Source organism: Zootoca vivipara, chromosome 16 (assembly GCF_963506605.1).
Source record: "Zootoca vivipara chromosome 16, rZooViv1.1, whole genome shotgun sequence".
NCBI classification, from domain to species: domain Eukaryota; kingdom Metazoa; phylum Chordata; class Lepidosauria; order Squamata; family Lacertidae; genus Zootoca; species Zootoca vivipara.
In genome coordinates this window covers 17,510,085-17,532,704 of record NC_083291.1, presented here as the reverse complement: position 1 = coordinate 17,532,704, position 22,620 = coordinate 17,510,085, and the positions used below count along the sequence as shown (strand labels likewise).

At 44.6% G+C, this 22,620-nt stretch overlaps 1 protein-coding gene across 4 annotated transcripts in view; it reads right to left on the bottom strand.

Moving 5' to 3' along the window:
- The window catches only part of ABCA1 (ATP binding cassette subfamily A member 1), a 107,973-nt gene that overhangs the window by 28,928 nt on the left and 56,425 nt on the right, over window positions 1–22,620 (bottom strand). For all 4 annotated transcript variants that reach the window (XM_035097202.2, XM_060268672.1, XM_035097200.2 and 1 more), the window contains 17 exons: window positions 18,875–19,115; window positions 18,527–18,666; window positions 16,796–16,912; window positions 13,100–13,288; window positions 12,407–12,612; window positions 12,135–12,311; window positions 11,123–11,345; window positions 9,526–9,747; window positions 7,523–7,727; window positions 5,929–6,039; window positions 5,494–5,665; window positions 5,268–5,399; window positions 4,446–4,585; window positions 3,317–3,454; window positions 2,438–2,658; window positions 1,424–1,496; window positions 426–628 (listed from right to left, as the gene is read on the bottom strand). In XM_035097202.2, coding sequence (XP_034953093.1) covers window positions 426–628; window positions 1,424–1,496; window positions 2,438–2,658; window positions 3,317–3,454; window positions 4,446–4,585; window positions 5,268–5,399; window positions 5,494–5,665; window positions 5,929–6,039; window positions 7,523–7,727; window positions 9,526–9,747; window positions 11,123–11,345; window positions 12,135–12,311; window positions 12,407–12,612; window positions 13,100–13,288; window positions 16,796–16,912; window positions 18,527–18,666; window positions 18,875–19,115 — 2,910 coding nt within the window. The remainder of the gene's footprint in view (window positions 1–425; window positions 629–1,423; window positions 1,497–2,437; window positions 2,659–3,316; window positions 3,455–4,445; window positions 4,586–5,267; window positions 5,400–5,493; window positions 5,666–5,928; window positions 6,040–7,522; window positions 7,728–9,525; window positions 9,748–11,122; window positions 11,346–12,134; window positions 12,312–12,406; window positions 12,613–13,099; window positions 13,289–16,795; window positions 16,913–18,526; window positions 18,667–18,874; window positions 19,116–22,620) is intronic.

Genomic DNA, 22,620 nt, shown 5'->3' with positions numbered 1-22,620 from the left:
AGACAAAGGGTCTTCGATATTATTTCCAGAATTGTTAAGCAACCTCTCTCGCCAATTCCAGCTTTAGCCCTGCTCTCATTTAAACCTAGATTCTGATCTTACTATTCTACATAAAGATCTAACTTTTCCTTCTACTGACAGCTACACGTTTGGTGATGGTGTACTTTTGGAAATTCCAGACTTGAGCTTCCCCTTAACGCAGGGTTCAACAATATCTGGGAAGTGGCTATTTCAGTGCGAATAACTGGGCTTAGAAAGGTAGCAAAAGGTGTTATAAAGAGAGACACCTTTGATGAAACCTGGTCCCCCTTCTTTTCATACGTAAGAGAACTAGATAGCAAATTGTTCCCCCATGACCCCTAAAAGAGAGTGGGGGGGGGAGAATGGCTGGTATTTCTTCATTAGGAACTGCATGGCTCACATACCTCTTCCAGAGTCGTCTCAGAGATGCCATAGCTGGAAATGCCAAGGTCAGAGAGGCGGTCATCAATCTCATGAAACAACTCCACAAAAGCTCCCTCTTTAGCAGCTTCGTAGGGCAGGACGTAAGTTATCTCGTGGCCAATATCTTCCACTAGCCTGGCTTCAGGGACATGCTTCATAATGAGATTAGAAATTGCGGAAACATCTGGAAGAACCAAGATATCATCAAATTCCTCCACTGTTGACAGTTTGCTCACCATCACACAACCATCACACAACCAGATTTCTTTTAAAAAAAAATATTTGAGGATTTTTTATCCATTTCTCTCGGCAACATCCCTGCATGTAGGCTTACAAGAATACACTCATAAGGAACCCATCTTTTAGCACAGCAGAACCCACCCTCTGAAACTCCCTGCGCATTGAAATTCGGCAGGCAACTTCACTGTACTGTTTTAGGCACGTGGTAAAAACTTTGTCAAGCCTGCCCAGATATGTAAAGTTGACATGCATTGAAATAGGTGGTTTTATCTTTAAAATGTGTATTTTTAAACTGCTCCTTTTCATTTTATTTTTTTTTGTTAAGTGGGTTTTTAACTCTGACTTCTATTGATAATTTGAATGTATATTTTATGTAAGGCACTTGGAGGTTTTGTGATTAAGAAGTATGCAAATGCCATTACGAAAATAAAGTAAAATAAATAATGGAAGATATAAGGTAAATGAAGAAGAGAGGGGAGGAGGAGGAGGAGGAGGAGGAGGAGGAGGAGGAGGGGCAATAAATCCAAGGCAATAAATAAAAATTGCTGGGAAAGCAACAGAAAAGTGACAGGGTGAAAACTTTTTTTAAAACAAGGCACAGAGGAAGCCAGGCAGATGAGATAATATTGACTAATCTCAATAATAATTTAAAAAATAACACCACCACCACTCTGGTGCCTTAAAATGATAAAAGGCAGAGACACGAAACAACTTTTTGTTATCTTTTAAAATCCCTTACCTATTGTCAGAGTGTCACTTTCATGGTCACTGCCAAGTCCAGCATCTGAACTGCTCTGAGACACACTGTCATCCTAATGAGAAAAGAAAAGACAATCCAATTATCTCTTATCTGAACAAAGTCAGGGTTTTTTTTTAAAAGAGAGAAAGAGAGAAAATACAATTCTCAACCAACAAAAAGGACACTGATATTATGTCTCGAAGGAGCCTGTGTGGTGCAGTGGTTAGAGTGTCAGTCTAGGACCTGGGAGACCAGAGTTGAAATCTACACACTATGATCAAACTGCATTATTGTACATACTATAGGAGGGAACAGGTGGCGCTCTGGTCTAAACCACTGAGCCTCTTGGGCTTGCCAATCAGAAGGTTGGCGGTTTGAATCCCCATGACGGGGTGAGCTCCCGTTGCTCTGCCCCAGCTCCTGCCAACCTAGCAGTTTGAAAGCATGTCAAAAAGTACAAGTAGATAAAAAGGTATCGCTGTGGTGGGAAGGTAAATGGCGTTTCCGTGCGCTCTGGTTTCTGTCACGGTGTTCCGTTGTGCCAGAAGTGGTTTAGTCATGCTGGCCACATGACCCGGAAGCAAGACGAGTGCCACAACTTTGACTGGACTTAACCGTCCAGGGGTCCTTTACCTTTTTACTTTTACCTTTTTTATTCGAAACATAATTTTTTTAAAAAAATCCAGTAGCACCTTAGAGACCAACTAAGTTTGTTCTGGGTATTAAGCTTTCATGTGCATGCACACTTCTTCAGATACACACTCGAAAGCTTATACCCAGAACAAACTTAAGTTGGTCTCTAAGGTGCTACTGGACAATTTTTTTTTATATGTTCTGCGTCAGACCAACAAGGCTACCTGAATCTAGAACCTTTTTTATTGTACAAAATATTTCTGGTTATGGGCTAAAGGAATAGGATATGTGACTTGAGGGGCCCCAAAATCTCTCCATTGTTTCTAGAAGAAATCATCAAGCTGCCCCCCCTCCCATTGACAGCACTTCTGAAAGCAGTACCTTTTTCAGGTAAGACACGGTGCTGCTACTGTTCCTGTAGGAGCTCAGTGACGAATCCACGTCCTTCTTGACCAAGGTCAGATAATATCCAGTGCCCAACTGGTTCTTTAGGAACAGCGAAGAACCAACGCAGCAGAGTTTGCCGTGAGAAATGATAGCAATTCGGTCTCCGAGGATGTCCGCCTCATCCATATGGTGCGTGGAGAGAATGATGGTGCGACCTGGCAACCAGGAAGAGAAGGAGCCAAATACACCAGACTGGTTTAGGGACTGTGCATCCATACTGTATATTGTTCCTAACAAATGGCAGCGTAGGGAAAGCTGGTTTACATTAAGGAATCAGCATAGCCCTACACAGCATCATAGCCCCAATCCAACTATGGGAGGGTGGAGGGGCTGAAGCTGCTTTAGGAGACACTTATAGAAATGAGGGATCTGATTGCAGATCTCCACTCATTTGTCTAGCTTGGACTCAAGTCTTTAAGAACAACAACCCATGATTGAGCTCTCTGTTCATACTAACTTTAATTAATTAATTTTTAATTAAATTCTCAAAAATGAGAAGAACCCATCTAACCAGGATTTTTTATAGGACAGGGGTCTTTTTAATACTGGTACACAGATAAAGAAAAGGACAGTCCTCTCCAACCGTTTGCCCATCTTCCTTATTCAGTTCAATTTGTGGATCCGTTTTCAAATTGCACGTTAGCTTACATATATAGGAGGAGGAGAAAGGCGGGGTCTAAAATCTCTAAAGGCCAGCAATACCAGAAGGGAGTCATCAAAGAGACACCAAGGGAACATGGCTGCAATGCAGAACCACCACACCATACGGATGCAACTTTTCAATGGGTCGCAAGAGGAAAAGGCAAGTGGTACCTTGGCGATATTTCACAAGCAGCTCCCAGATCCCTCTGCGAGAATAAGGGTCGACGCCAGCCGTCGGCTCATCCAGAATGACCACCTTAGAGCCGCCTACAAAGGCCAAAGCTACTGAAAGCTTTCTCTGCATGCCACCTACGAAGCAAAACCAGACAAGATCCAGTCTAATTTAATCTAGGGTTCAGTTCCGCTTTACCTGGGGTGGTCTGTGGAACTGCTGCCATGCACTTATGTGAATGCATGCGTGGTAGAAGAGAAGTATTTAGGTATAAGACAACATCCCCCAGCCTACTGCCTTCCAGGTATTTTAGACTCCCATCAGCTCCAGACAGAATAGTCAATGATCAGGGTGTATGGGCAATCTATCTGGAATATATTTGTATTTCGAGGAGTTAAGTGATCTGACTCAGTTGCCCTCTTCCTGCCTCCTCTTCCTTCCCCCTCCCTATGTCTTGTTAAGCTCTTTGATGGCGGAGAACAATCTTTAATGTCCTAATCTGTTGGAAGGAAGTGATTGTGCTGGGTACCTTCTTTGATGGTGGACATTGTTTGGAGAAAGTGAGGCATTGGGAGAGGGTGGCTAATGAATCATCTGCACACAGCTAGGTAATGTATGACTGCACATAGCCAGTCAGGCAAGCCACAAGGGCTAGCTATCTAGCTATCAATAAATTGGATGGTTTTGGGCAGGGTTTTGGAGAAGCCTGGTTTTGGGCAGGGTTTTGGAGAAGGTCGTGCATGGACTGATTGGCCGCAGGAGCCATGCAACCCGAGGCTACCTGGGGGAGCAACTTGGCCACTTCTTGAGGGCTTCCAAGTGGCAGATTGAAGTTCATGCTTGGTATGTATATATTGCTTGCTGTTTAGAATAAAATCTTTAATCTTCCCACTCACTTGTGTTTTGTATTGCTTCTGAATCTCATTTTAAAAGAACCACCTCACAGGGATGGTGGGAGTTACAGTCCCAAAACATCCACAGGGATTTGGCTGCCAATTATTGGAAGCCAACGAACAAATTAGATGCGTCTCAGCCTGATCCAGAAGAGCTCTTGTTATTTTTTTTCACGCATGGGTATACAGGGCAAGGCAAACAATAGTTGCATTCGACTGAATAAATGAAACTTACCAGAGAGTTTGCTTGTCTTCGATTTGAGTTTATGAGGCAAACCAACATCTATGGCCATCTGCTTCATTTCCTTTTTCACCAGCTTTTCCGACAGTCCCTTCAGGCGCGCATAAAACCAGATGTGTTCCTCCACTGTCAACCTAGGTGTGGGGGGAGAACGGCCACATTTTGGTAAGAAAAAACACACATATTGTCTGTTCCTTGTCATCCAGTTTTAAAGTGCTAATGCAGGCATCCCCAAACTTCGGCCCTCCAGATGTTTGGGACTACAATTCCCATCTTCCCTGACCACTGGTTCTGTTAGCTAGGGATCATGGGAGTTGTAGGCCAAAACATCTGGAGGGCCGCAGTTTGGGGATGCCTGTGCTAACGTGATAAGAAAAATACATACAGTCATACCTTGGATCCCAAACGCCTTGGTACTTGGATGTTTTGGCTCCCAAATGCTGCAAACCCGGAAGCGAGTGTTCCGGTATGTGAAAGTTCTTTGGAACCCGAATGTCCGACGGGGCTTCTGATTGACTGCAGGAGCTTCCTGCAGCCAATCAGAAGCCACGCTTTGGTTTCCAAACGTTTTGGAAGTCGAACGGATTTCCAGAACGGATTCCGTTCGACTTCTGAGGTATGATTGTATTCAGAGGCAGGATCCCAAATTAGGCATCATAGGAAACTGCCTTATTCCAGGTTGGATAACTGATATTGTCTTTACTGATTATCTCTTTCTAAACCCACCCCCCCCCCGGCATCACAATCTTGGGAATTTTGCTAGTTAAGAAACAAATTAAAAGTTCCAAGGGAATGGTGATTCATAGCGTGACTCACTCATCAAACAGGACATTGTGCTGGGGGCAGACACCCAGATTCTTCCGGATGGTGCTGAGCTCAGAACGGATGTCTTTGCCAAGGATGAAGGCTGTGCCTGAAGTTGGGGGGAATAACCCAGTCAGGATGGACCTAAATATAACAAAAGGGAAGTTGAGTGCAAACAAGCAAAGTGAAGCGTGACTTTGGAAGGTGTTTTCCCACCGTACCAATTTTGCCCTCTTACATTGTGGTAGTTTTCCCAGCTCCGTTGTGTCCCAGGAAGGAGGTAATCTGCCCTTCGTAGAAATTCAGAGTAAGGCCGTCGACAGCCAGTTTCTTGCCATCACGGTAAACCTTCACCAGGCTTTGAATTGATACCCCAAGGTGAAGATGACGTGGGTCTTCTTCCATGCAGACTGTTGCAATAGGAAAGTAAATCTACTTAGGGAGGCACAGCATGTTTATAATACCTGCAAGCTACTTCAGTATTGGGTTGGACAGCAGGGGGCAGAGGGAGAACTGGGGTGTGACAAAAAAAAAGGGTTTCCCGAATCCAAGGGGGTGCAGGTCTTAAGAAATCAAACTGAGAACAGCAGGGAGCCTTATCCATTGGAAAGGATTCCATCAGAGAAGCCTGGTTTGCCACAGAATAAAATGTAGGAGAACACCAGTTGCTTACTTTCAGATGAATTTTTCACAAGAGAAGGGGTCTGTTGCTCTCCAGATTCCTCACCACACCAGTAGGACTTTGTAAAGGGAAAGTACCAGGGTCTGGGGATGCCGTATTGACCTAAACAAAAAGGGACAAAATGACCTGGGTGAGACTTGGGGGGAAATCATTCAGATGTGCAGAAGATAATATGATTCTCCAAGTACTGAATTTTATAAAGATTGGAGCCCGATCTGTCCATATTATCTAGTCACTTTACCAAACACTCTTCCCACACCTTTAGGTGGCTAAAGGTAGTTCGTATGGAGTAGCTTCAACCCGCCTGAAACAATCCAGCCAAGGAAGTGAATGTGCTTGGACTAACCACAGGCCTGGGGAAAGGAGGGATTGCGAACGGCTGCTGGAAACACTCTGCCCTCGATCTTTGGAGGAAGCAGCCTCATAACAGTGATGTAAGAGGACCAAAGGCATTTCACTGCCTCAGGTGAAGGACAAGACAACACCACTGTCCCATTCCATGCACAAAGGCAGGTTGGGTTAGCACTGGAAACCTACTAAAACGCTGGCACCTGAACAGCATCCTTCATTGCAGGATGAGGAGATACAGGGCAAGCCACATGCAGCTTTGTCCTCCCCTATAACCTCTGCTGCCTTAGGTGACCAGCTCACTTTGCCCAACAGCACAGTCAGCCCTGTCGAATGCATAACCTTTGTATTACCATTTAAAGATTTTACAAGTTCTTTTAAACAACAAATCTCTCATGTCCGCCGACTTCCCATCCACCCTTCCGCAGTGTTCTAAAGCTACTATGTTACTTATATTTTACCCATTATACACATCAGGGGTGGCCAACTCCCAAGACACTGGCAGTAATCTACCCCCTTTTGGGGGGTTCAGGTCAAAGTTGTTGAGCTTCTTTTAGGAAGGAGGGAAGACCCATTTGGGGGGGGGGGGTAAAGGGCCAAAATGTTGAGTTTTTTTTAGGGGAGCCAAAGTTGTTCAGCTTCTTTGGGGGGAGCCACTGATCTACCAGTGACCTACCACAGACGTCCCAGTGAGCTACCGGTAGATCACAATCTACCTGTTGGACATGCCTGATATACATCAATTCTGACTTATTAAACTACCAGTTCTCATCTGTTGCTATCCTGAATATGTTTTAACATAACCATGGTCCTTTTTCTTCCAAATATTCCACAAATTATTTCCACTCTCCCCCCCAAAAAAATCCCCCTCCTTTAATTCTAACAGCTGGTCTAGCCATCTGAACATATTCCACCATCTTCATAAGCCAATCTTCTTTCAGTGGGACTTCTTCTTCCCATTTTTTGCACAAGGATTATTCTTGCCGTCGTTGTAGCATGCATAAGCAAATCAAACAATTCCTTCAGAGCACAGTCAAGGCTCTCGCACCTGCTATCTTTGATGGATCTGCAAGAATCTGTCACCGCTCCTCCTCCTGTGAGACTGCTGTTTCTGGGATCTCCCATGGCTGGATAATAATATGGAAACAGCAGCACCCCTGACTTCCAAAGGGAGGGAAGTGGGGTAATGGGAAGTAATGAGCTAAGACGGAGAGAGATTTGATGTGCTATTCCTCACCTGGAAAGACAGCCTCGATGTACCAAGTCAGAATCCCATATAGCAGACTATCGAACAGCATCATGCACACAGAAGTTGTCAGGTTGTAGCTGTCTCCTTCCAAGGGGCTCATGAAGACGTTGTCCCATTGCAACCCAACACCCTGCTCTTCAAACAGGGAAAGGTACTCACTGCCAAACCCAAAGGCTACCGGGGAAAGCAGGCTCTGCAGAGGAGAAACACCAGTTAACATCCTGGATGCAATCACTCACTCACTCACTCACTCACGTTTTCAGTGCAAGGAAAGATTAACCTTGCCATAATGACAACAGGGAACAAAAGCGAAAGCTGACTCAGCTGTGACCAAATGGGTACATGATCTACTTTCACAAGGATGGGGCAAAGGATGCAGTTATCATCTGTTTAGTACAGAGGCTGGCAATCAGGTGGTGAGGAACTATACCACTGGGCCCTGCTCATGTAATCTCGAAACCAAATATTCCTGGAGCAGATTTGGAAGAAGTTGTGGGGAAGAGTTTCCAGTACCACTATGGGAAACATACACACACATCCCAGGAATTCCTGAGAAGGACAGAGTTTGTGGCTGCAACTCTGCGTCAATAGAAGATACAACTCATGTGCTCATTGAATACCGTTTTTATAATAATGTTAGAAACAATCACAATTACCCATTGTTTAGATCACAGAAGGGAAGCTCACCCCTAGCAAAGAGTTGTTTTTTGCTGTCCTATGTAAAGATGCATACAGTGGTGCCTCGCAAGACGAAATTAATTCATTCCGCTAGTTACTTCGTCTTGTGATAATTTCATCTTGCGAAGCGCAGTTTGCCGTGGCAAAAAAAACACACACAAAAAATTTGTCTCGCGAAGTGCGGCCATAGAAAACATCATCTTGTGAGTCACCAAAAACATCACAAAACGCTTTCGTCTTGCGAGTTTTTCATTGCGCGAGGCGTTCGTCTTGCGAGGTACCACTGTATATACTTCAGAATATCTAATTTTTTTGCTAAAGCTCTACAAATTGCTAAGGCTCTACAAATCCGTGCTAAAAGGTAAAGGGGCCCCTGACCATCAGGTCCAGTCGTGTCCGACTCTGGGGTTGCGCCGCTCATCTCGCTCTATAGGCTGAGGGAGCCGGTGTTTGTCCGCAGACAGCTTCCGGGTCATGTGGCCAGCATGACAAAGCTGTTTCTGGCAAACCAGAGCAGTGCACGGAAATGCCGTTTACCTTCCCGCCAGAGTGGTCCCTATTTATCTACTTGCACTTTGATGTGCTTTCGAACTGCTAGGTGGGAGGAGCTGGGACCAAACAACGGGAGCTCACCCCGTTGCAGGGATTCGAACCGCTGACCTTCTGATCAGCAAGCCCTAGACTCTGTGGTTTAACCCACAGCGCCACCTGGGTCCAAATCCGTGCTATTAAACTTAAATGGAAAATGAACTATCTTTTAAAGGTTAAGGAGCAAAAATGTAAATCTATTATTATTATTATTATTATTATTATTATTATTATTATTATGGCTGCCTGCTAAAACACAATGAACTGACTTGATCCCAGCTTTCCCCAAAGTGCTAAAGGGTGTGGCTGGCACACATATTATTTTCATAACAACCCTGGGAGGTAGATTAGGCTGAGAGTTGGTAACTGGCTCAACAGTGCACAGTGAGTTTCATGGCCATGTGGGGATTTGAACTCTGGTCTCCCAGGTCCTAATTCAACACTCTAACAACTACACTGGTGTAGTGAAACCGAAATAGTTCTGTTTGCATTCAAAGGCCAGCAAACCCAAGCAATGTGCGGATGAAAGCCACATTAACTTGGCTGGTTTGAAAAGTTCGATTAAAAGTTGAAAGATTTAAGGAATGGGGAAAGGGGATGTGCAGGAACCCCCCCAAAAAATTAGTCCCAGAAGGTCTGCCCAGACCAGATAAAGAAGATCTGCCCTCACTCGCGGGGCCACCCTACCTCACCACCACCCCCTCCTCCCCCTTGCATTTACTCACCGCAAACGTTTTGAGAGAGAAGGTCATGTAATCCTGCCAGGCAAAATTCAACGTGCAAGGCAAGTAGAGAGTAAAGTAGATGATCCCCGCACAAGCTGCCGCCAAGTTGGCCCTTGAGAAAAAGGTGCTGATGAGGAAGCACTGCGTTATGGTCACGATGCCAAAGATAGACAGGAAGACAAACACCACGCTGGGGTCACTGTAAGGCAGCAGGTTTCCTTTCTGGATAAAGAGAGGACCAGTTATACAGCCATGAAATTATTTGACAATTCACATTTCATCATTGCCTTATTATTATTGCAACTTATTACCATTATTTGTATTACTAATAAAAAAAAATTCCTTCCAGTAGCACCTTAAATAAAAATTTAAAAAATTCCTTCCCGTAGCACCTTAGAGACCAACTAAGTTTGTCATTTGTATGAGCTTTTGTGTGCATGCACATTTCTTCAGATCTGAAGAAGTCTGCATGCACATGAAAGCTCATACCAATGACAAACTTAGTTGGTCTCTAAGGTGCTACTGGAAGGATTTTTTGTTTTGTTTTTTTGTTTCAACTACGTCAGACCAACACGGCTACCTACATGTAACTAGTACTAGTATTACTGTTACTATTTGTACACACCCGCGGTGGTTTACATTAACAAGTGGGGGCAAACATGTGTTTGCAGTAAGCACATGGATGTGTCAGACACACAGAGACAGTCCTATGGTTCCTGGCAGGGTAGGATATAGCTCCCTGGCCAATGTGCTTAACTATCAAACCCGCGTTTGCTACTGTGGAATATGTGAAAAGGTGCTTAGCCATCCCATTTTGCAAAAAAAGAATGGTCACCCCTGAGCTCATATATTCTTTCTGAAGACTTTATTATTATTATTATTATTATTATTATTATTATTATTATTATTATTATTATCTGCCCATCTGACTGGGTTGCCCCAGCAACCCCAGCCACTCTGGGCAGCTTCCAACATATACAAAAAAATTCCTGATACAGGGCTGCCTTCAGATGTCTTCTAAAGACAGATGTGTTATATAGTTACTTATCTGCTTGGCATTTGAAGGGAGGGCATTCCACAGGGTGGGCTCCACTGCTGAGAAGCCCCCTGTCACCTGACTTCTCTCAATGAGGGAATCGACCAGAAGGCCCTTGGAGCTGGACCTCAGTGTCCGGGCTGAATGATGGGGTGGGGTGGGGGTGGAAATGCTCTTTCAGGTATACAAGGTCGAGGCCGTTTAGGGCTTTAAAGATCAGCACCAACATTGTGCTTGGAAATGTACTGAAAGCCAATGTTTCAGAACTGGTGTTCATTGATTACGATGCTCTGCTATTATTTTTACGTTCTTGTTCATCCTTAAGGGAGTGCAGGCAAGCATTTTATACCACAGGGTGCATTCTTCTACCCTCTTACCTGGGAGTAAGTCCCAAGGAACCCAGTGAGACTTACTCCAGAACATAAGAAGAGGCCCGTAGCTAAGGTGAGAATTGAACAGCGGGGCATCCTCCTATTGCATGGTAAGCCACTACAGTAGATCAACAGTTGTGGATTAAACATCCTGTTAACCAAAGGAGTGAGAACGTGGAGCCAGGCTAACCTTGAGGATCAGCGTTAGGAGCCCAGCGCTCATGAGAAGGGGGATGAGGCTGCTAATGAACCAGCTGAGCCAGAGGGTGCCGTTGTTTAGGCCCATAATCCTCATGGTCTCTTTCAGGCGGGCCTCCTTTTCATACACAATGCCCTTGACGATCACGGCCACAGAGTAGATCCAAGCCAGAGTCATGAAGAGGGGCATGGAGCGGCTCATGACACGCAAGAATCTGCAGCGGGGAAACCAGAGGAAGGCGAAGACTTGGGGTTATTATGAATTGGGAACAGGTTTAAGGCAGACCAAAAGAAATACTTCCTCATGCAGTGTGTAATTCCCCTCTCATGATTCGATGGTGGCTAGCTGCCTGCTTACAAAGCTTTTCTAAAGAATGAGAATTTGTCTATGAGTGGCTATCAATAATAGCTAAACAGAAAGTCGAAGTTCTGAATACTGGGAAAAACAAGAGGAAGACCATTTCTGCTTGGTTTCAGAGCCATCTGATCAGCCACTGCTGGAAACAGAATCTAGATCAGGCACCCCCAAACTTCGGCCCTCCAGATGTTTTGGACTACAGTTCCCATCTTCCCCAACCACTGGTCCTGTTAGCTAGGGATCATGGGAGTGGTAGGCCAAAACATCTGGAGGGCTGCCGTTTGGGGATGCCTACTCTAGATTGCCCTCTCCTTCCCTTCCAGTGCTATCTTGGACCCCAGAAGTATGAGCTGCTCCAGGAGACTAACCTGCCACCATTTTGAAAGCTCCCTCAAAGATGGCCCATGGAGGCCTTATAGAGAAGCTTTCCCTTCCCCAGGGAGTGGCATCTTTTGAGAAAATGTCACTGCTTGAAGAAGAGGGCTCCAAAGCCCCATCATGGAGGTTCTTTCCTTTCACTGCCTCTGCAGTCAGGTGAAGAACCAGCTCACATTTCTCCCAAATCTGCCACCCTAAAACTCAGGTCCACTCTGACTTAAGCAGAGCCAGCCACGCCAAGGGACCAGTCACTCGGACTGTCACTTACACATCATCCACATAACAGGGGTAGGGCATCTGCTGAACGTAGACTCCAGTTTTCTTCTCTGAGCCGGTCACAGCACGGATGATCGCCTGCTCTATCACATCTTGCAAGTAAGCAAAGCCTCCCCAGACGTAGCGCATGTCCTCAAAAGGATCAGCTCGAGGACCTGGATCCCAGTACCTATAACACCAAAGCAAAAGAATTGTTGGTTCAGAAATCTCACGCCTGTTCATGTTAATCGCGAATCTACCAAGGCCTCTTTGAGGACTGCTCACCCGTCCTTAATTTTGTTTGTTCTCTCCACGCTATCGATGTCCATCCTTATCTTGTACTTGACATGTTGTGGCAACTTCACGCTGCTAGGAGCGATTTCCGGGAAAACGATGCCTGCCCAAAACCTCCTCTGATCTAGCAGCTCCAGGGACTTGTCGATAAGCCTCACTTCACTAGGCATGGCTTCCAGCTTGTCCAGATTGACACACTGCAACCATGATGGACAGAATGAATCAGAACCTGGGCTGAAGTTTGAGAAGCAAATATTTGCGCAAACACTGAAATAAGAAGCATGCCTCATTTTTGTCCGATTTAATGTTACAGTGCCAGGGTGGTGTAGCAGTCATAGTGTTAAGACTAAGATCAAGTTGGTGGAGTTGACTTTGACTTACACCATCAAGTCGAAATGTAGCCCCCCCCCCAAAAAAGACGTGGTCTTAGCAGACAGGGAACTCTTAGGGACACCTAAGCTCTACTCCATTTGGCCAGCTAAAGAGGCCCACTGATGGCATCTTGTCTGAGAGTGCTCTCCCCCCACCCACACCCACCCAAATCCTGAAAATGGCCTTGTGCATCTCTTAGGACCAGTTTCTGTTCTGCTGAATCAACTTGGAGAGAGAAAAGGAACAGCCCCAATAATAATGAACAAGATCAAAACACTAGCAAACATGTCTACTCAATAATAAGAGACTCACTTCCATGAAGCGGGAAATAGTCAGAACAGCATGGTCAGTTTCATTGAAAGCTTCCCTCCAGGTGCGGGTTGAGCCATTCACCGGATGAACATCCTCCGGGTTCTTTGCCAAGAAGAGGGACAGGTCTTCTACAGTCCAGCTTGAACCCATTAAGTGGTGTTTCCAAAGGAACTTGTTCTTCAGTAACGTCTGGTGTTAGCAACATAGCGAAGAAACTTAGTGAAATTCACCATGAAGTAAGAGCAAAGAGCATAAATAGCATTTCACAGATATATTCCCTGTGTTTGCACAGAACAGCAGGATAAACAAACCAAGCAGCTTTGGCTTCCCATTACACCCAAACCATGGATGGTGGCTTTTTGCTCCCTAACAAACCGTAATCAATGGCCAGCCTGAAGCCATCAGTTTGGGGTTAACTTACTAAGGAAGCAACACACCATAGTCCTGGGTTTAGATGGAATGGGAAGCCAAAACTACTTGATTTGTTTGTCACACCTGTACCAGGGGAGGAGTAAGTGATCAGGCAACCGGCACAAGTGTGCTGCTCATCCAAAGTAAACCACGACAAGCCAAGAAGTCTCTATTGCCATTGTGAGTCTTCTTACTTGCAGCTCAATCTCAGGCTTACTGCTACTTTTTCCAACACCTACACTAGAATTCACATTAGGTGGGAAAGGCTGCTCATTATTTAACTGTGTATTCCACTATTCTGGACATGCCCAAACTGCCTGTAGCCTCTCAGTTGCCTGGTTATGAGCAATTGGGTGGAAAATTGCCTGCATAAATTTGCAGGCAGTATTTCTGTCCAGTTGCTCACTATGATCACTGAACGAGGGGCCTGGAAGACCCCTGATAGGCCAGGCCCCCCCAGGCTTCCTTGTGACAGTGGTCCTGAGTAGGGCTATAGTGATACTACCGCTACATAGGGCAGAAACTGAACTGGGCGAGCTGAACATTCACATGATAGCTCAGTTAGCTAGAGCATGGTGCTGATAATGCCAAGGTTGCAGGTTCATTGCCTGCATGGGACAGCTGCATATTCCTGCATTGCAAGGGGTTGGACTAGATGATTCTTAGGGTCCCTTCCTACTCAGCAATTCTATGATTCTATGATGGTCCTGTTCTGCTCAGTGTCAGATCTGAGTCTTCCCTTTTCACTATTTCTATTTTTGGCTCACTAGGCGGCAGCCTTGCACAACATCTCAGCCGGGGAGCGACAGCCGTTGCTGAAAGCAAACAAACAAGGCCCCCGTTGAAAACTGGAGAGGGGCAATGGAAGAAATTTGTTTCAGCTGCTTGGCGATTGTTAAAAGCACTACCAGAACTGTCTAGAGAGAGCACAGGCAAAGAGGCAACGAAGCATAAATGGAATATTAACGTCATAACACAGGGTTCCTCCGATGCCATGAAGCCAGAGGGAGCCTCTTGCAGGGCTCTTCAAATGCTTCAAATTCAAATGAGTTAGGAATAAATCAGCAACTGGGCATATCAGATTCCCCCCTCCCCTTTTAAAGTGCATGTTCCATATTTATACTGTGTCAAAGAGTTCAGTTAACAAGTTGAGGTGCCATGGTAACCAAACTCTGGCCACGTTTGCAGGGCCAGCCATTATGCCGTGGGAGGTGCCCCCGTTGGCCAATTTGGGAAGGTATCATCATAAACCAGCAAAATGTCTATTATCCAGCTCATGCTAAGCTCCATGAAGGACAGCCATGGGAGTGGCACAAAAATTTGGGGTCGTCTATGTCATATTAGTATGTTTATAGTTCGACCACAGAGAAGAACTTAATGAGGATGGTTTTGGCTCTGTGTTACACATTATGCTTCCCTCTTAGCAGCGAAGGGGGAAGACCCATTCCAAACAGCAGGCCAGGACAACAGGACACACACACACACGAGGAGAGGGGATTTCTGAAAATGTGGGTGAAACGGAAGGTATGCAGGAAAACATTTGAAATTCGCAAATGGAAAGTGAGTAAAACATAGCAAACTCAACAACCGCACATGAAGACTGTCCTAACGCTTCCATAGAACTCTGGCAGGATTAAGGTTGCCAGGATTATTAGTGTTGCCATATTTCAGGAAAGTGAAAATCCAGACAGAAAAGTTGTTTGAGCCCTCCGCTGCTGTACAGCACCAAAGGTTCTGGTCCCTAACGCTCTGATACAGTCCACATGCACACACCCTGTTAAAACATCGAAACAAGCCACAACATCATGTTGCAACACTCACATGTTGCAACACCCACAAACCAAAGACCAGCATCCGGCTGGAGGGAAAGGTCATTTGCCAGAGAACCCGGCTTGCATCCTCTCCGGGACATCGCAGGACACACTTTGTGTTCTTGTGAACTCTAAACAAAAAGTCTGTCTTTAGAGAATGCTACCACCTGAACATCTCTCCCACGGTCACAACTGACCATATGTGCTGCCGCCAAATGCATCTGCTGAGGGAGCTGGCCAGACACTTGTTGTATTCTGGCAGCAGGTGCACAGGCAGCAATGAGATGTTCTCCTCACACGTGACGGTCTCTACAGTTTCTCTGTTTTCTCCTAGAAGTTGTGGGTGAGTCAGCTCCATAAGAAAGCAGCAGATTTAACAAAAGAGCTATGTGGATCTGAACAGGTTATTAGGCTTTCAGGTTGAGTATCTTTGATTAATGGAGCATCCTGAGTTTTAGGTCACTGGCAGGACAGTTTTTCCCCCTCTCTCTTCCCAAGTAAGCTTCATGGCCTGAGAAGGAATTTCAACCCACCAGCAATGCAAACTACATCACACTGGCTCTCCAATAGCAAATAGCACACTTTGTATTGGAATTTTTAAAAGTCAATACAGTGGTACCTCTACTTATTAATTTAATGTGTTCCGAACGCACATTCGTAAGTCGAAAAAAATTGTAAGTCGAATCCCGTAGGAATGCATTGGGAGAAAAAAATCGTAAGTTGAAGCAACCCTATCTAAAAATTCGTAAGTAGAAAAAAAATCCTATCTAAACCACATCCAAGATGGCGGACGGAGTTCCATTCGTAAGTAGAAACATTCGTAAGTAGAGTTATTCGTAAGTAGAGGTACCACTGTATTACAATACTATAAAGGTTGAAATGAATTATTGTTCTTCCAAATAGTTATTTAAATACAATGCTTGTTTTCCACACATCTGGATAGCGCCAGTATGACCTGCGTCTGTTTCCTCTGTTAAAACGGGTGAGGTAATATTTAATCACATTCGCCTCTAGTTCAGAGCCCCATGTAATGTGATTATAGCAGCACTCAACATAACAGAATGTGAAGCCTGCCTGTACTTGAATAGCCCCTCATTTCACATTCATTATGGGCCATGTCCTTGGCAGGTGAACACACACAGCAGCCTGATTTATATGCTGGCCAGAATCTGCCTGAGTTGTGCACAACAAATCATCCTACCTGGCCCTTGGGGAAGTCACAGAGGGGAGAGCTATTGTCTAGCAGAAAGCACCTTCCTGCTGCATCTCAGGTTGGAGTCACATTGCACAGACAAGGAGGCCCTGCCCAAGCAAGCTTGTCAGAAGAAATGAGGTACTACACAGACATGCAGGAACTCGCTCGAGGCCAAAGTGCCAATCACAATACCAAACAGATTTAAATCACTTCTTGTAAACCAGTCTCCCAAGAAATATCCAATGTTATCTGAGGAGCGAGAAGTTATGGCATACTGACCCGAACTAGATCCATTTCCTGGCTTTCCTCCATGAACACTCTTATCTTTGGTCTTATCTCCTCCCACATCCCTCCGAGATCACGGAAGACACTCAGCTCCTGGAACGTCTTGTTTACCTGCCAGGATAGTGAAAGGGTCAAAGGTGACATCGAAAAGGGGAAAACCAGGGACAGAAATTCGCCCCCCCCCCAAAAAATGATTAAGTTGTTTATATATGCAACAGCAGCGGCTAGGGTTCTCTATGCACAAAAATGGAAAAAGTAGTTCCCACCAAAGAAGAATGGTGATGGACTAGGCTGAATTGGCAAACTTAACAGCCAAAATAAGAGAACCTTAACAGTGATTGCTTTGGGAAAAATAATACTGATGTTATGGTATAAGAGTTTGAAGGCAGTGTGCAGCAGAGGGGAAGAAATAAAAACACCATGGGAAATGGGGTGGAAAGTCAGAAAAAATATAAATTTACTATTTGTGTTAAATTTTTGATTATTTTTTTTAAGGTGACAACTTGCAGAACAGGCTAAAAAGAGTGGCTCTCCCTGACTTCTTCCCTAAGAAGAAGCAGTATTGGTTTTATCTTTCAGTATCAACGACCCTTTTTTCAATTCTGGACATTGGAACCCAAAGGGCCAGTTGCAACACCTCTCCCACCCTAGCCCCACCACTCAACCAGTTTATTATGTCTTCCTCCACTCTTCTGCTCATGCAGCTTTGCAACATCAAAACATCAAGCGCTGCAGTGCTTGAACGTAAAACCTAGCTGTTCTTGAGCATCTGCCTGGGTCAGCAAATGTAGCATGTGAGTGAGGACCTTACGAATGTTAAAACAGAATTGCATAAGTGAGCAGAATGTTCCAGTACAGCATATCAGCACAGAATCTGCCAGAATTACAATGGCATAGGATTCAGCCAGGCCTTCGGCAATGTCTTCTTATGGACAAGAAGTGCTGGGCAAACCACGTTTCCCGAAAAGGGAGAAAAAATGCCCAAGAATATAATGTACAGTATACACTTAAAAAGTTTAGCTGAACACATGACCCTACCTTATACTGAGCCAAGTTATTGCTTGATTTAACCCAGTATTGCCACTGGAAGTTCTTTAAGGCTAAGCAAAAAATGCCATCTTCTAAATTTGCCATTCCACTTGCAGTCAATTTGAAGGGGTATTTGAGTGTTTTGGGAGAAGGATTTAAAGTCTTCAAAATGTTAGCAAATACAATGGCAGAGGTTTCTTTTCTGTTTTTCTTTTTAAAAGAAGTCTCTCTCTCTCTCTCTCTCTCTCTCTGCAGTCCAGCTGCAGGAGCAGAGGTCTCTGCAATGGTTGCTTGGCTTCCCGGCCATCTCACAGATCCACCCACCCCAACAGTCACAAGGACAGAGAGCAAGGCAGGAGCTTCAGGGAAACCAGCAAACTGGTGAGCCACACATGTGTCTATTCAGAAGAACCAGGAAGCGGACACAGCCTCTAGTTCCTATATAAGCTGCCAGTAAGAATTGAATCCTTGTTGGAAGGAAAACCTCCTTGGTGCTCCACGCTGCAGAATACAGCCTCCTCCAGACTGGGAAAATGCAACAAAGTGCAAACTATGCAGCAGGCATCAAGTCCGCTTTGACCCCCTACTCAATACTATTAGTTCCCTCTTGTGCATTTGCTGCAGGAGCCCCGACAGCAACAGTACAAAGCAAGCCCCCCGCCCTTTCCTTTGAACGATGTGGAATTGGGATCTTACCTCAGACATGACTGCCCTCGTTGCTGGCGTGTCAGGGGTGTACAAGACCTTCCCCATAAGCAAAGGTTTCAGAGCTCTCCATATGATTCTGGAAAGCGGGCTGGACTCCAGCTTCTTCATTAGGTCATTGCAGTAGGGTGCTTTAAAAGAGTTTAAAAGAAAAATCTATGGGAGATGAGCTTAAGTGCACAGTATCATTCTCAGCTCAATCCTAGACAGCACACCAGGTATAGACAAGTGCTATCCACCCATCACCCTACTGTAGCTTCCTGAATATCTGAAAATAAAAAGGACTGTAATCCAAATGATCTTCCCAAAATTTATAAGCATGCACCAGGTGGCACTTACTTGTGTAGTTGTCATAGAAATTGGCAGCATCTTCGTCCGTGCTGTTGCCTCCAAACAAAGCTTTGTAGTTATTGTCTTCATACCAGTTGAGAGACTTGATCTGCAATCCCCCTCCCTCAGGATGTCCACAAACTATTCGGGATACCGCCTGGTAAATTTCGGTAGAAGAACTTGTGCTGTTCACACTGGTCAGGAACACCACCTCCTGCCTCATGTCACTCCAGCTTTTCATGCTCCCGAGCTGTAGTTCAAAAGGGGAGGGGGGAAATAGGAGTTCACCTACAGGTCAAAGCTCGATCCATTTCCCTATAAAACTGGTAACAAATATTACACCAAAGATCAATTGGTTCAAAAGCATCCCGGACAAACCTTAGATTTCCTGTTGTGCCCAAGGAACAGAAACTGCTTGCCTACCAGTTTCTATTTGTGCAAGCTGCTTGCGTTCCATTGCATTCCCCGCCATTCCATGGAAGGCATGGAATGTATTCTTCTTAGGGAGCAAAATCCATTCATTCTCTCACCCAAGAAGAGTCAGCTTCCTTTCAGGTGGAGTGTATGAAGACAGGATATCAACAGGCCAAACTAATGAGCAAAAGCCCTTCTCTCCAATTTCTAAGGACTATTTTTTTTGGTGGTACGTCTGTCTATAATTTGGACCAAACTTTAGTTAAAGGCCACTTGAGATATCCCAGTTTGATTTCACCAACAAACAGGTGTGTGAGCCTGAACTAGCTCCTTTTTTTTTTTGCAAGCAATGGTGTTTTTGGAATCACAGTCAATACAGCAGAAGATGAACTTCTACTGAACAATAAAAAAGAGAGGTGCTTCTACATTGTGCCGTGCATGTCCAAAAATCTGGAAAGGAATTTGCAACTCATGTGATGTTAGGAGAGCATTTTATGAGTACAGTCACGCTTCCAGGGGGAAAAGAATAATTGGAGCCACTGGGTAGTATTCAACTAATTTTTAATCATCGTAGTCCCGTTGACTAAGTTAGGCCCATTAATTTTAATGGGTCCACTCTGACCCATTGGCAGGGAAATAAATCCTGTGAAATTAGATCTTTAAGTATTGCAGCAGCCAAATGTAACCCACAACTCCCTTTGTTTTATTTGTATCCTACTCTCTTCCTCCAGGAAACTCTTGGCTAATGCATTTTATCCTCATGACATTCCTATGAGATGGCTCAGATTGAGAAAGAAGGCTCCTATTGCCACTGCCATTCTAAGAGGGAGGCGTTCACGATGAGTTCTGGCACCTCTTTTTCCAGAAAAATAGCACTGGCTCTATGACACCATAGTTAGGCTTTCCGTGTCCTAAACTCTGCTTCGTTCCTCTTCCCTTTTAGGCTTATACGGCACTGCTCAAAAATCACATGGGCATGACATGAAGTCGAAGAACATTCAGGCGTTCTGATAGCTCTGGCATCCCAATTGTCGTGATCTGCCACTTACATTTAAAAGGAAGAGAAATAGCCAAGAGAACTGACATAAGAGTGATTGTACAAGACGTGACAAGAACATTCTAGAGAAAAGTGTGCGAAGTTCTTGCATTGCTTGACAACACTCAAGGTAGTGGGTTTATAATGGCATGGTTCAAAAACAGGAGAAGGGAGGGGGAAATAAACTCACACACTAGTTCTTAGGTAGATCTTTCTTATGGCAACAAGTCACACATGCTGAAATTCCCATTTTTGCACAACTACTAAAGGCGAAGGCGCCCTTGTCCTTTTTTATTGAGCCAGTTTACCGGGGGAGGGGGGGGAGAGAAAAAGAGTGGATATGAACAACAGTGTGCAGCAGCATATTAGGAAGCTGAAGGGGAGTTCCCTGTGATCGTTTGCAGCTATCCATTCCAACTGCTACAGTCACCCAGAGCCTTCTGAACAGAGGAAGTCCAGTTCACAGGCTGCTGTGCAAGCTAGATTTAAGAGCCGCACCAATGGCACAAAACGCAACCGTTTCTAAACATCAGCGTTTCCCGAAGAAGGAATTTCTGAACAACTTTTACTGCAATAAAAGCCACATGAGATATGTTCGGAACAAGCCGCCTGTTCCCAGCTGCCCAGTTTTACATCCAGTCCAATTTCATATGGACTTGTCTGGTTATGGCTGCCACCTGTCCATGTTTGTTTGTTTTTTTATATATAGCTAAGCTGCAACCATTCAAACTACAGCGGTTAAAATTTGCATACATTTAAATAGATTAGTAAATGCGTATTAGTGGCGTCTGGAAACTTTGTTGCCCCTCCCTCCCCTCCCCAGACAGATGGCAGCTGCACTAACAAAACACTAACCTTGGGAGAGAAAAAATACCGGACTTAATGTCTCTATTCCTATACATATTTGTCAGAGGGGATTTAGCAAGCCATGACATTAAAAAGCAAATTTTGGTCATGCAGTTAAGAGTGGTTTTCATGCAAAGCTTCCAAGCTGCCTTTGTTTTGAAGCTGAATAGGACAGCAGGAAAAGGTACTGAGTGCTGTTTGGGATGACTGCCAAAGAAAAGTCACATTCCTCAGCAAGCCGGCCACATCAGCAAAGAGAATGTCACATGGTTTTGATTTTTGATTTTTTAAAAAACTCCAGACCAAAAGAAAAGAGAGAAAAAGAGGAAGAATGAAACATCACCGATGCTCAAATGATGTAGCAGGAAACAGCTGTAACCAGAAACACATAGGCAAACTTTTAGGATAATTACAACTAGCTGCAGTTTTATATTGATTCCAACCAGATTTTTCTGCTAATTTCCATTAGCCAGCCAAAAAGAACACAGCAGGTTCTATAACTCAACAGAGGGCAACCTACTCATAGGAAATAAAGTGGCCGAAGCAACTTTAACAGGGAAAAGGGGGGTGGGATATCCAGTTCTTAACAACCTCGAGTGACCTCACCACAACTCCGCAGAGAGGTTATTATAGTTCAGGGAGTAAAGCCTTCACCAGCGAACAGTATAAGAGAGAAAGAACAATAGGTGTAGCTGAATCTCCGCCCCTCGTTACTTGTTTGAAATGACAACTTTCAAACTTGAGGAGGAAATGTTTTGAGAATGGCAAAAAGCAACAACAACAACAACAACAACAACAACAACAACAACAACAACAACAACAACAACAACAAAAAGCACTTTGCATAAAAAGGTTAGCCGGAAGAAAAGAGGCAGCTCGTTTGCCCAGGAAAGAACACACAGCATGACTTCATTTATTCAAAGGGCTTGGAAAGCTAGCTCCAAACTCCCAAGCCAAAACAATGAACCTGAATTTCCAAAGAAACCATCCACTATCAAAAGCAATTTCGACAAGAAAGTTCAGATCTGCTGTCTCTTTGGCTGGGTGCACACAAAAATACTAATATACATCTGGGTTGCACAGATCTGATTCTTCCATGTACACTTTTGTGCACATTCAATTGACCTCAGTATTTCCTGCCCACATGAATGGACAGGCTTGGTAGGATGAATTCACACTGTGTATTGTTATCTCCTCACATCAGGTAGTATTTTCCCATCCTCTCAGAGTTCTGGAAACTTGAGGCCCATTTTGGGCATGTGCACACATACTTGTTCACCTATGTGCACAGGCAATTTTGAATTTCATTCTCAAGCTACAAGTTTTCCAATATACCAGCTGGTTACAAACAACAACAACATGCATGTGTGTGTATCAGAACCAGCCCCACTAGCAGCCCACTTTACATCGTTTCCCCCCTTTTATAACATTATCTGCAGATCAGGAAGATCCAAATTAA